A 12334-nucleotide genomic window follows, 5' to 3' on the forward strand; every position below is an offset into this window, starting at 1 on the left:
CATGGAGGAGGGAAAGACACCTTTGTTTCTGCTCTTAGATTTACAATTCAACACTAACTCAACAAAGAGCCACAGAAACGCCTGAGGCGGGGGGGGGCATGGGGGAGACTGGAATGACTCGGGGAGGCGGGGCCGGGTAGGACAGGGACGGGGCCACAGACGCCGTTCAGCGCCCTCCAAGGCTCCACCCAGTGAGTGTGCTCACAGTGCAGACTTGGGCTGCAACCTTCACTCTACAGCTTGGTGCGTAGGGGGGGCTGGCGAATGCAGCTGGCACAGGAAAGGCTCTGCGTGGGGGGCATGAATCTATGGGAGCCGTCTTACTCAGCCACGAAAGAGAAAAGATTGCCATTTGCAACAACACGGGTAGATCATGGGAGTAGTACACCAAGTGAAGTAAGTCAGACGGAAAAGAACGAAAACCATAACACTCCTATGTGGGATAGAAACAAAAACAAATACAAACGCACAGATACAAACAGAATGATGGCTCCCAGAGGGGACGGGGCTGGGGGAGGGTACTGAGGACAAAGCCTATCAAACGTATGGTGACAGGAGGCTCCGACCTTAGGTGGCGAGCACCCAACAGAGCACTCAGACGCACTGTGGCGGGACACCTGAAACTTGTGCTAACTGGTGTTACCCCAATAAATCTCCTAAGTCTAACTTAATGCTGATTTATAAAAGATGAAATTTATGAGGTGAGCCAAAAGCAGAAAATATGTAGCAGCAGATGCCCACAGATGTGTTGTGTTCAAATGTAAGCAACAACAAAACATTAAAATCATATGAAATTACAGTGAATACTGTGTCCATAAGGCAAGCTGTAAAATATTAACATTTTAAATTCCATAGGGATGCACACCCCCTACAACAGAAAATAAAAATCACTTGACTTCCACATATATTTTCAGGAAACTGAGAGTCTGGGCTAGGGATGTGGTTCCCAAAATTTGCCAAACACTAGAATCACCCGGGGAATCTCTGAAGAACACTGCCGCCTCATTTCCAGGACCGGTCATTGTTGTTTAATGGGCATTACGGAGTTGGGCCCTGGGTGTGTGAAAGGTCCTCAGATGACTCCACTGTGCAACAGAACTTGGGCATCACTGGACTGTTATCCTGGGGATTAAAAAGAAACCTCCGAACTCTCAATGACATAATAAAAGTTGACTCCTCATTCGTGCTACAAGCCCGCCGTGAAGACACACCCCACCTAGAACAGTGCTCTCAAGCTCAGGCCTCAGGCCCCCACAGCCGCAGTGGGGAGGAGCATAGTTCCCATAGTGGGGAGGCGTGAAGGATCACACACGGGCTCTTCAATACTTTTGCCCGGAAATGACACACTTCACTTCTCCCTAACATTTCAGTGGCTGAAGTGTCACTTAACCACACCTTACTTCAAGAGGATGTGGAAGTATAATACCCCCACATACCTAGGAGATAAAAAACTAGAAATATTAGATTAAAATCTCCAGTATTTTAAAAGTGAATATACTGTATAATGAATGTGGCCCTGGCTGGTTGGCTCATGGATAGAGCATTGACCCAGCATAGGGATGTCCTGGGTTTCTCGGTCAGAGCACACAAAGTGACCATCTGTTTCTCTTCCCCTCCCTCTCCTTCTCTTCTCCTTCCCCTCCTGCAGCCAGTGGCTCCATTGGTTCGAGTGTCAGCCCAGGCATTGAGGATAGCTCATTGGTCTAGGCATTAGCCTTAGGTGCTGATAATAGTTAGGATGATTTGAGCATCGGCTCTGGCGGCGGGGGTGGGTGGGGTGGGGTGGGGTTTGCTGGTTGGATTCTGGTTGTGAGTCTGTCTCTCCTCCTCTCACTTAATAAAAAAACACAACTGAATGCTTTGTTTTAATGATTTCCCCTGGTGCTAAAGACTAATTAAATGTTTTTGTCTTACCAAAGTTTATGCCGAAACTTAATTCCCAAAGTGATGGTATTTGGAGGTGATTAGGTCATGAGGGCAGAGCTTAATGAATGGGACCAGCACCCTTATAAAAGAGAGCCCAGAGGGCTCCCTCCCCTGCTTGCCTGCATAGCAGGATGGCTACAAACCGGAAGGCAGGACCTCCCCAGACACCAATCTGCAGGGGCTTTGGTCTTGAACCCCCCAGCCCCCAGAACGGTGAGAAATAGATGTGTTTATAAGCCATCAGGTCTGTGGGATTTTGTTACGGGAGTCTGAATGAATGAAGACGCCAGGCCACATCTTGTGGTACCAATTCTCAAGTGTCTTTAGTTTTCTTACATTTCATTTCCTGAGCCAATCTCACATTCAGAAACAACTCGACATTACGAAAGGGTACTCTGTATTTTCTCTGTAACCGGCACTATACCCAGCAAACACTGGAACAATGAATTGGTCAAGTAGCTTAAAAAACAAAAACAAAAAAAAGGTGCAGTCTGACCAGGCAGTGACGCAGTGGATAGAGTGTTGGCCTGGGACGCAGAGGACCAAGGTCGGAAGCCCCGAGGTCGCTGGCTTGGGCCCAAGGTCGGTGGCTTGGGCCCAAGGTCGGTGGCTTGGGCAAGGGGTCACTGGCTCACTGGAGCGCCCTCAGGCACGTATGAGAGGCAATCAATGAACAACCAAGAGTAATGCAATTTGTTAAACTGCCAAGCCAAAAAAAAAAAAAAATATATCACCCTGTGTCAGAATGAATTATTAAATATTTTATTAGAAAAACAATTTCTAAAGTAATATATTGAAAAGCAATCTATTTGTGTCAGTTTCTATTATCAGAAATAAATTAATGTTGAAAGCAATTATATGTACACAAGTATGCATGTGTGTCACACAAACACTCTACATACTTAATAAAATACCACTGAAATTTAATGCATCAGGTCGTTACTAAATCTTAACAAACTTTGGGGCATCCGTGAACTCAGTTATCTGTTTGTGTTTGTCTCTCAAGGTGTTTCTAGATTCTTTCCCTTCATCTGTCAGTTTAAACATTAGCTCTGGAAAATGAAAACCTCTATCAACTCAAATGAAATAAAAATAGTCTCAAATGTAAACTTGATGAAAATAATTGTGATGGATTCCAAAACCAAATGTAAGTTGGTTTCAATAGCCAAATGTCTTGATTATCATTGTATCTCTTCTCTATCACATGAAAAGACAACCGAAGCAATCAGAGGGTGAGTACTGACTTCATCCTCTTGACAGTCAAATGCGTGGATTAGCCGTGTACCTTCTCTTCATCACGTGGACAGACAACCAAACAAGCACAGTTTACACTGGAAAGGACCGTATCCTCAAATCACTAGTTTTATTATTTGAAATAGCAAAATAAAATGTTTTACTATTTTCTATTTTTAAAAGGCTTTACTTTAGAACTAAAAATAATTTACTTCAAATAATCCATATAATAGAAACAATTTAATACAATTACTATAACCTGATTTTTAAGGATTTCTTTAAAGTAATATTTTAGGATAAAGACAGACATATTATACGTTCAAAAGACAATTTACCCAAATTTGCCACCTAAATTAATACAAGACTTCTTGAGTGAGAAACTTATAAAGCCAAAACTGATTAAATTTAAAATGTCTTTATTCATTTATATAGTAATATTATCCCCTATTATAAAACAATATTTGTCTTTCAATCTGTCAAACTTAGCGAGAAAATTCATGTGTCTCTTTCTTATATCATATGTTAAAATGAAACAGGATGCAAAAATTTTAATAGACATTATTAAATAATTTCGCATATATGCAGAATCTTGGAAAAATGGTTAAAATCAGAGATGGGTGGTAAGTGTGGACACGTGAATATTCTGTATATACCAATGAACTTAATAGAAGATGTGTTTTCATTGATTTCTGGTAACCAGCTTGCTTTCTGTGACTCTTTAAATACCCAATTCCAAATCTTCCAGCTCCTGGAGAAGGGCTTTCTCTTTTTGAATTTTCTCCAACTAGAAAAGTTTAAAACAATCAAGTTATTAGAAATAAAGTAATTATTGGCTTTATAGCCAAAAGAGCATAGAAGAAACCAAAGAGAGTATTTCTGCCACTTGGTCGGATCCACTGCTAAACACTGATCTCAAAGTGTAGATTAGAAACAATTTGTCATCTGGTGTGGATCCAGGCAACAAAGGACAGAAACTGTCTCATTGCGTTCCTTTAGGTCAAGTAAACGCTCCCCTCTACACCTGGGCTTAGAAGTGCTGAGGAGAGGAGGGGGAGACGGACAAGAACAGAGCGTGCAACCTGAGATACAGGAAGGCAGACTGCTCGTCCACATAAGAAACACTCGTATTAATCCACCCGTTAGATACAGTGACTTTCTTATTGACCATGACCTACATCATGTCCCCCCACTCATCCCTCCATGTTTAAGAGTGAAACCATTAAAAAAAATCATATGGCATACAACTTCCAAAAGAAGCATTTAAAATCCATGGGCTCTTTCACCGAATGAAACAATCGCTTATAATAGAAAGGGGGAAGGGTAGTCATGACTGAGCCCAAATGGAAAACGCAGACGAGACCTGATTCTTTTCTAGCTGCTTTCCGGTTGCTGCCTGTTCCTTCAGTTGTTCAATTGCTTTCAGTTTCTGCAAACAGTAAATACATTATAAGTCAAGAGAAAGGAAGAATAAGTCATTTTCGAATGCAAATTTCCTTAAATAACAACTCAATCATATGAAGGTGAAACGTGAAGAAGGAAAATCAATTATCTTACATTTGTATTAAGAATAGCCTGTTAAGCCCTGGCTGGTTGGCTCAGTGGTAGAGTGTTGGCCTGGTATGTTGATGTCCTAGGTTTGATTCCTGGTCAGGGCACCCAGGAGAAGCGATCATCTGCTTCTCCACCCTTCCCATTCTCCCTTCTCTCTCTCTCTCTCTCTCTTCTCCTTCCACAGCCATGGCTCGGTTGAAGCAAGCTGGACCTGGGTAGTGAGGTTGACTCACTGGCCTCAACCCAGGCACTGAAATGGCTTGGTTGCTGAGCAATGGAGCAGTGGCCCCAAATGGGCAGAGCATTGCCCCATACAGGGCTTGCTTGGTGGATCCCGGTTGGGGTACATGCAGGAGTCTGTCTCTCTGCCTCCCCACTTCTCACTTAAGAAAAATAAATAAAATAAAATAAAAAGAATAGTTTGTTAAAATGCTAAGGATGTTTAAATGTTTGTTTAAATGTTTTTAAATTTAAATGTAAAATCAGGTATGTTAAGAATACGGGAGGATGTAAAGTACAGCATTGGGAATATAGTTAATAATATTGTAATTACTACGTATGGTGTCAGGTGGTGCTAGACTTCCTGGGGAAACCACTTCGCAAGTTATATAAATGTCTAAGCACTAGGACGTATACCTGAACCTCATCTAATACTGAATGTAAACTTAATCTTTTCCAAGCTTTTTTTTTTTTTTTTGTATTTTTCTGAAGCTAGAAACGGGGAGAGACAGTTTAGACAGACTCCTGCATGCGCCCAACCGGGATCCACCCGGCATGCCCATCAGGGGGCAACGCTCTGCCCACCAGGGGGCGATGCTCTGCCCCTCCGGGACGTCGCTCTGCCGCAACCAGAGCCACTCTAGCGCCTGAGGCAGAGGCCAAGGAGCCATCCCCAGCGCCCGGGCCATCTTTGCTCCAATGGAGCCTCGGCTGCGGGAAGGGAAGAGAGAGACAGAGAGGAAGGAGAGGGGGAGGGGTGGAGAAGCAGATGGGCGCTTCTCCTGTGTGCCCTGGCCGGGAATCGAACCTGGGACCTCTACACACCAGGCCGACGCTCTACCACTGAGCCAACCGCCCAGGGCTTTTCCAAGCTTTTAATGAATGTCATAGTTTTCTGTATATGTATATATGAACATATGTATGTATGTAAATATGTCACCAATTTTACCATTATTTTTGCGCCTCACTGTGCCTGGATGACATCTTTGGCGCTCACACAAACTTAACAGGTGCAGCTGCGAAGGGTGCTGGAGGCCTGGTTTACCTCCACAAACCGGTGGCAATTTGACAAGCTAATAAACTTCGTTTTGTCTCTGTTTCCTCATCTTTAAAACTGGGGTAAAGGTCTGTTCCTACCTGTCTCACACGTGTCTAATGAATTACTGAGTATAAAAGTGTTCAGCATATCTCTGTACAAATGTACATTATTTCTTCTTACCCCCAAAATCAATAATAAAGAGACTAACAATCATGAGAATTTGTGACTAGAACTTCAGCCAGTGCCGCTCGTTGCCGTGTTTCCCAGTGAGAAAGCCACGATCCCGGCAGCCATAAGCTTCTGAGATGCCCATCTTTAGACATCTAAATACGACTCTCTGCAGATGATGCTCACTCATTTCTTTCCGGGAACGCATCTGACCCGTATTTCACCTCACCTTCTTCAGGTTCCGGATTTTTCTGTCCGCCTCAGGGTCTCCGGAAGTTGACTGACTGACGGTACTTCGTGCCGAGCTCTGTGGGGCAGGAGCAGGTGCCAAATCTGGGCTCTTGTCACTTTTTGCTTCCTGCAGAAAATATTTTCAAATATTCAATTTTCTAAAGTGAAAACATTAAAGTGTTTCTTTTTTTTTTTGTATTTTTCTGAAGCTGGAAACGGGGAGAGACAGTCAGACAGACTCCCGCATGCGCCCGACCGGGATCCACCCGGCACGCCCACCAGGGGGCGACGCTCTGCCCACCAGGGGGCGATGCTCTGCCCCTCCGGGGCATCGCTCTGCCGCGACCAGAGCCACTCTAGCGCCTGGGGCAGAGGCCAAGGAGCCATCCCCAGCGCCCGGGCCATCTTTGCTCCAATGAAGCTTTGGCTGTGGGAGGGGAAGAGAGAGACAGAGAGGAAGGAGGGGGGGTGGAGAAGCAAATGGGCGCTTCTCCTGTGTGCCCTGGCCGGGAATCGAACCTGGGTACCCCGCACGCCAGGCCGACGCCCTACCACTGAGCCAACTGGCCAGGGCCAAGTGTTTCAACCAAAATGGTATTGGTATAGAAAATGCAGAAACCAAATGGAGAATAAAAGATAAAATATAATTTTATCTTTTCTGCTACATCCTATATAAAAAGAGGGTCTGAGTTGAAGGCCCCACGAAGTATGTGACATCATTCCACGAGAAGGACAATGTGGCTTAAAAACATATGAGAGTTAATGACATCCACATGGTTTGTACTGTGATATTTGTCACAGGGAACACTGACAGACCTAGATTTAAAGTAACATAAAAAAATAAATTTTTTTTTCAATATTATGTTAGAATAAAAAGACAATGAAATGAAGTCACCTTAGAAGATAAATCAGGAGGTACGTGTATCAGCCAGTAAACATTCAAAATTTCTAGATATTTTGGGAGATGCTATTATATGACTGGGAAATGTGAGAGGGCTTGTCTGATGAAGGTACGTGAGCCTCACTCTTGTGTCCTCCAGAATGGTAACAGGGACGCATGATCAAGTGCCTGTAAGGATGGCGCTACAGGACAAGTGCTACAGAGATCTCTCTATAATCAGGTCAATCAAACTCCGCACCAAAGTGCCACCGAAAACGCCTCTCCCCTGAAAAGGAAACTACATTGCTCCCAGTGTGATCAGACCTCAGACCACCTTTCTAGCCTCACCCCTCCTCACCAGACGGACTCTGAGCCACATTCATTTCCCCTCCAAGGCAATAAAGTCTGGTTTCTTGGTCTCTGTGCACACCTCTCCTGTTGACTGTTCCATGTGCTTCACGATCAGACCTCAGACCACCTTTCTAGCCTCACCCCTCCTCACCGACGGACTCTGAGCCACATTCATTTCCCCTCCAAGGCAATAAAGTCTGGTTTCCTGGTCTCTGTGCACACTACTCCTGTTGACTGTTCCATGTGCTTCACGATCAGACCTTGCACACTACCCCTCCATTAGACCGGCCCTGAGGCTTCCTCGTTCACTGTGCTACTTGTGGCCCCAGAATAAAGTGTGCTCTACTACACACGCTAAATAAATGAAAGAGAAGGAGAATGACATTCTTTTTGTATTTAAGACAAGACATACATTCTGACAAGTGTTTACTTCCCTCTCACGACCAGGTGGCTCATTTAGTAGAGCGCTATCCTGATAGGCCAAGGAGCCCGTCAGGGCACGTACAAGAAGCAACCAACGAATGCGTAAACAAGTGGAACCACCAGTCTGTGTTTCTTTCTCTCTAAAATCAAGAAATTAAACCAGAGGCTTGATTGCCCTCCAGGTAGGGATTCTAGTTCTTTACAGAGTTCCCGTGGAATACATAAACCCCAAGCATCCAAATCCTCTGATCTCTGAGTTCTGCACAGAATCATCTGAATTCTCAGAGAAGGGGGGAGGGGGGAGTTGGAACAGGTGTCACTCCTAGATTCCCAAATCGGAAACTGTGCGCCCGAGGGATTTTAGAGAGTGCAAAACCAGAGTCGCTTTTTCTTTTTCAAGTCACGCTAGCGGCACCTTTTTGTACTCTCTGCGGCAAACGTTGATCCCACACCTCCTTCTGTGTGGAAAGTCACAGTGAGCACTTTCACAGAGGATTCGGAGAAACTGTTCAGCTTCGACTCATAAGGAGCCTCCTCTCACAATATACTGTTTGGTATTTTTCATGATAAAAAAACTAAAGAAGAGATAAAAGAAGAGAGATATTATGCTTATTAAATTTGCTTTTGACATCAGATTAAAAAAAATTTAATTGTAGTTATAATGAGTTGAGAGAACATGAGTTTTTTCTACTACAAAGGAAGGTTAATGTTATAAATGTAAAAAACTATTAAAGTTAAGCTAAATATGAAATTGAATTTTCTATCATTTTAAATAACCAACATTGAGTTAAAAGGGCTGCATATAATTATACTTAAATTCTGGTAATTCTCGCCTGACCAGGCAGTGGCGCAGTGGATAGAGTGTTGGACTGGGATGCAGAGGACCCAGGTTCAAGACCCCGAGGTCACCAGCTTGAGCGCGGGCTCATCTGGTTTGAGCAAAATCACACCAGCTTGGACCCAAGGGCGCTGGCTCCAGCAAGGGGTTACTCGGTCTGCTGAAGGCCCGCGGTCAAGGCACATATGAGAAAGCAATCAATAAACAACTAAGGTGTTGCAACGCACAATGAAAAACTAATGATTGATGCGTCTCATCTCTCTTCGTTCCTGTCTGTCTGTCCCTGTCTATCCCTCTCTCTGACTCACTCTCTGTCTCTGTAAAAAATAAAATAAATTAAAAAAAAATTCTGGTAATTCTCTGGAAAGGATATGGATAAGGTAAAATTAAAATTTTGGGTTTGTTATTTTGGTATCACTGATAAGCTTTATAGAACTACCTCCAGTTTAGAGCAGGTCTTGGTTGGACTAGATGCACCTGACTCCTTTTGCTCTGGTCACTCAATTCAGAGTCAGGGCTGAGAAGGTGTGGTCCAGGCAATGCCGCCACGGTAATCTGCCTCTGTTCTATCCCACGGCCACCACTTGTACTAGTCCAGCCTGTCGTCTCAAAACTGCCTCCTGCCAGCGTTATCCTGCGAGCAGAGGACCTTCGCCATCACTGGGCAGACGCGCAGAGCGCAGCTCCACAGACGATGGACTAGTCATGGTACTACCTTTGGTCTGTAACACGCGTGGGTGTGTGCATGGCTGTACCGGGTGGGGTGCGGGGCTTGTTTCTGCAATTACTATGTTTTACATGAATGGCACTAACTGTGTTTTTATTTTTGTGTTTTTTCAAAAAAGCCACAGAAAGTCCAACTCTTTTAATACTGATTTTTATAAATAAGAGATACTGACTCCATGACCTCTGATGAAAATTTTATCAGAAAAATACACACACACACACACAACCCCAATATTTTATTACAAAGGGACACCCTAGCACAGGACCAGTGATAATCATACTGAAGATCTGATAAAAGGAAACTACCACTAGAGCCTAGGATTCTAAGGTAGATGAGTTTCAGAAGGCCCTTAAATCTCTATCAGAAAGAACCCTGTACAACTGCTCTGGAAAATAATATAGAGGTTCCTCAAGAAATTAGAGAGAACGAGCTATCATATGGGCCGGCGACCCCATTTCCGGGTATACAGACAAAGGAAACAAAGTCACTATCGCAAAGAGATTTCCTGCATTCCCAGGTTCACTGCAGCCTTGCTCGCAACGGGCAGGTATGAAAACCAGCTAAGTGATATATACGATCTCTGCATAGATATACATCTTTTTACAAAAGAGACATTCTGCCATGTGCACCAACATGAACGAAGCAGGGGCATCATGCTAAATGAAATAAGACAGAGAAATCATGCATACCGTGTCGCTGTGCGTGTGCAAGCTAAAACAAAGTGAGACTGAGAAAGGCAGCGCAGGGTGGTGGCTGTGGGGCGGGGTGGGGGAAGGGGAGAAGCTGACACAAGGGCTGACAGGACTGTCCCTAGCTTGTCCCTGAGGGCTGACAGGACTGTCCCTAGACTGTCCCTGAGGGCTGCCGTAGCAGGGTGGTGGCTGTGGGACGGGTGGGGAAGGGGAGAAGCTGACACAAGGGCTGATAGGGCTGTCCCTAGACTGTCCCTGAGGGCTGCCGTAGCACGCAGTGACGACTGTTGACAGTGCAGTATTGTAGCATTAAAATTTGTTGAGAGTAGAACTTGGTGTTTTCATCACCCCAAAGAGATGAATGTGAGGTGATGGACCTTTAATTTAATTAATTCGATTGTGGGAATCCTGCCACCATATGTATGTATATGAAATCATCATGCTATACACTTTGAAAATTATATCTGTCAATTATATTAGCTAAAAAGATATTAGCTAGAGAAAGACTAAGAAGGAATCTCACCTACTAGGGTTATAAAGATACGGCCAACTTGTGACACTCGGGGCCAGCAGAGGTCGCTACCCACGGTGATGAAAGGACAAGTCCCGCTTTTCCACAAGTCTAATACACGGAGTCGATTATTTTGCTCAAAATAACCGACTAAACCTGAGCCATTTAATGATATTTGTGGGTGGAATCTAGTAACTACAAAAGAGCACACTGATTTTTTTAAGTGCAGATTTTAGCAGAATATGGTTACACAAGGCAATTCTACACCTTAAAACAGCTGCCTACCAAAACACATACGCAAATTCAAGTACTGCCAGCCAGGCCGCACTGTCTGAATCTCAACTGTGTCGTCACCGGACCTCACCCCCCAGAGTCCCGGCCTGGTCTAGTTTTGCAACTACAAAACCATATATCCAATTATTTCAGAACAATTCCATTGTTTGGGTACTTTAGGTATTTAGATTCCCAACTGAATAATTTCCTACAGCAATACGATGCTGAGTGACGACACTTGACGTTTTCAAGAAAGCAAACTAGCCCACTTCACAAGGGTTGAACCACAAAGGTCCACAGCAAGCAACAGCCTACGTAATCCCACGAGGGTTTCGGGTTTGCGGGTCAGATGCATCTATCTCCTCAACCTCCTCTATACATTAGAACACTTAAAAATTCACAGTCGAACACAAAAGAAAGACATTCTGACTAAGTCTAAGTCCAACTTCGTTTTAGAACCTAACAGTCAGATCTCTAGGACGACAGACTTGCGGCTGAAGGCCAGCTTCCCGGCCTGTTCTGAAGAGCCAGCGGCGAGTACCTGCTTGGCGGCTCTCTTGGCCTCGTGTCGCCTCTGATTTTTGAGGGCTGTCTTAGACATCGCCTTCTCGTTTCCCGGCTGCGGCTTCATGTTCTGAGGTGGTTCCTCCTCATGCTGTGGAAAATGTGAAATAAACGACTTTAAAGTACAGTCCATGTTTTTAAAAATTCATACAACAAATTACACGACTTTGCTAGTAAGGGATAAACTTATTTTGTCAAATTTCAGATCTCTAGCAAAAATATTTCCAAACTGGAGTAGTAGGCACACTCCAATGGTCAGGATGGATGCAATGAGGATCTTCCAATTAGTTGATAGGTACCTCTTACATAACACCTGGCAACAGTCACTCCAGTTCTGATTGAACAATGGAATAATTTTTAGTATATTACTGAGACGCGATTCATATGCAATTAGATACCAACAACAGTTTATTCGACAAATCTTTTTGGATCGACTACTACAACAGAAACCCCATTTCTTCATTTGTTTATTTTGCATTAAGAATGATTTGTTTGGGCCCTGACTGGTGGGCTCAGTGGTAGAGCGTTGGCCTGGCATGTGGATGTCCCAGATTCGATTCCCAATCAGGGCACACAGGAGAAGCGACCATCTGGTCTCCCCGCCACCTCTCTCTCTTTCTCTCTCTCTCTCTCTTCCCCTCCCGCAGCCATGGCTGGAATGGTTTGAGCAAAGTTGCCCCCCACCCCGCCCCCCTGCTGAGGATGGCT

At 44.3% G+C, this 12334-nt stretch overlaps 1 protein-coding gene across 9 annotated transcripts in view; it reads right to left on the reverse strand.

Moving 5' to 3' along the window:
* Window positions 1–2672: 2672 nt before the first annotated feature.
* EIF2A (eukaryotic translation initiation factor 2A) overlaps window positions 2673–12334 on the reverse strand; it is a 50111-nt gene continuing 40449 nt past the window's right edge. For all 9 annotated transcript variants that reach the window (XM_066347845.1, XM_066347850.1, XM_066347852.1 and 6 more), the window contains 4 exons: window positions 11604–11717; window positions 6366–6494; window positions 4520–4585; window positions 2673–3943 (listed from right to left, as the gene is read on the reverse strand). In XM_066347845.1, the coding sequence (XP_066203942.1) occupies window positions 3878–3943; window positions 4520–4585; window positions 6366–6494; window positions 11604–11717 (375 nt within the window). In that variant the 3' untranslated portion in view covers window positions 2673–3877. The remainder of the gene's footprint in view (window positions 3944–4519; window positions 4586–6365; window positions 6495–11603; window positions 11718–12334) is intronic.

The sequence above is a fragment of the Saccopteryx leptura genome, chromosome 8, assembly GCF_036850995.1.
Source record: "Saccopteryx leptura isolate mSacLep1 chromosome 8, mSacLep1_pri_phased_curated, whole genome shotgun sequence".
NCBI lineage: Eukaryota > Metazoa > Chordata > Mammalia > Chiroptera > Emballonuridae > Saccopteryx > Saccopteryx leptura.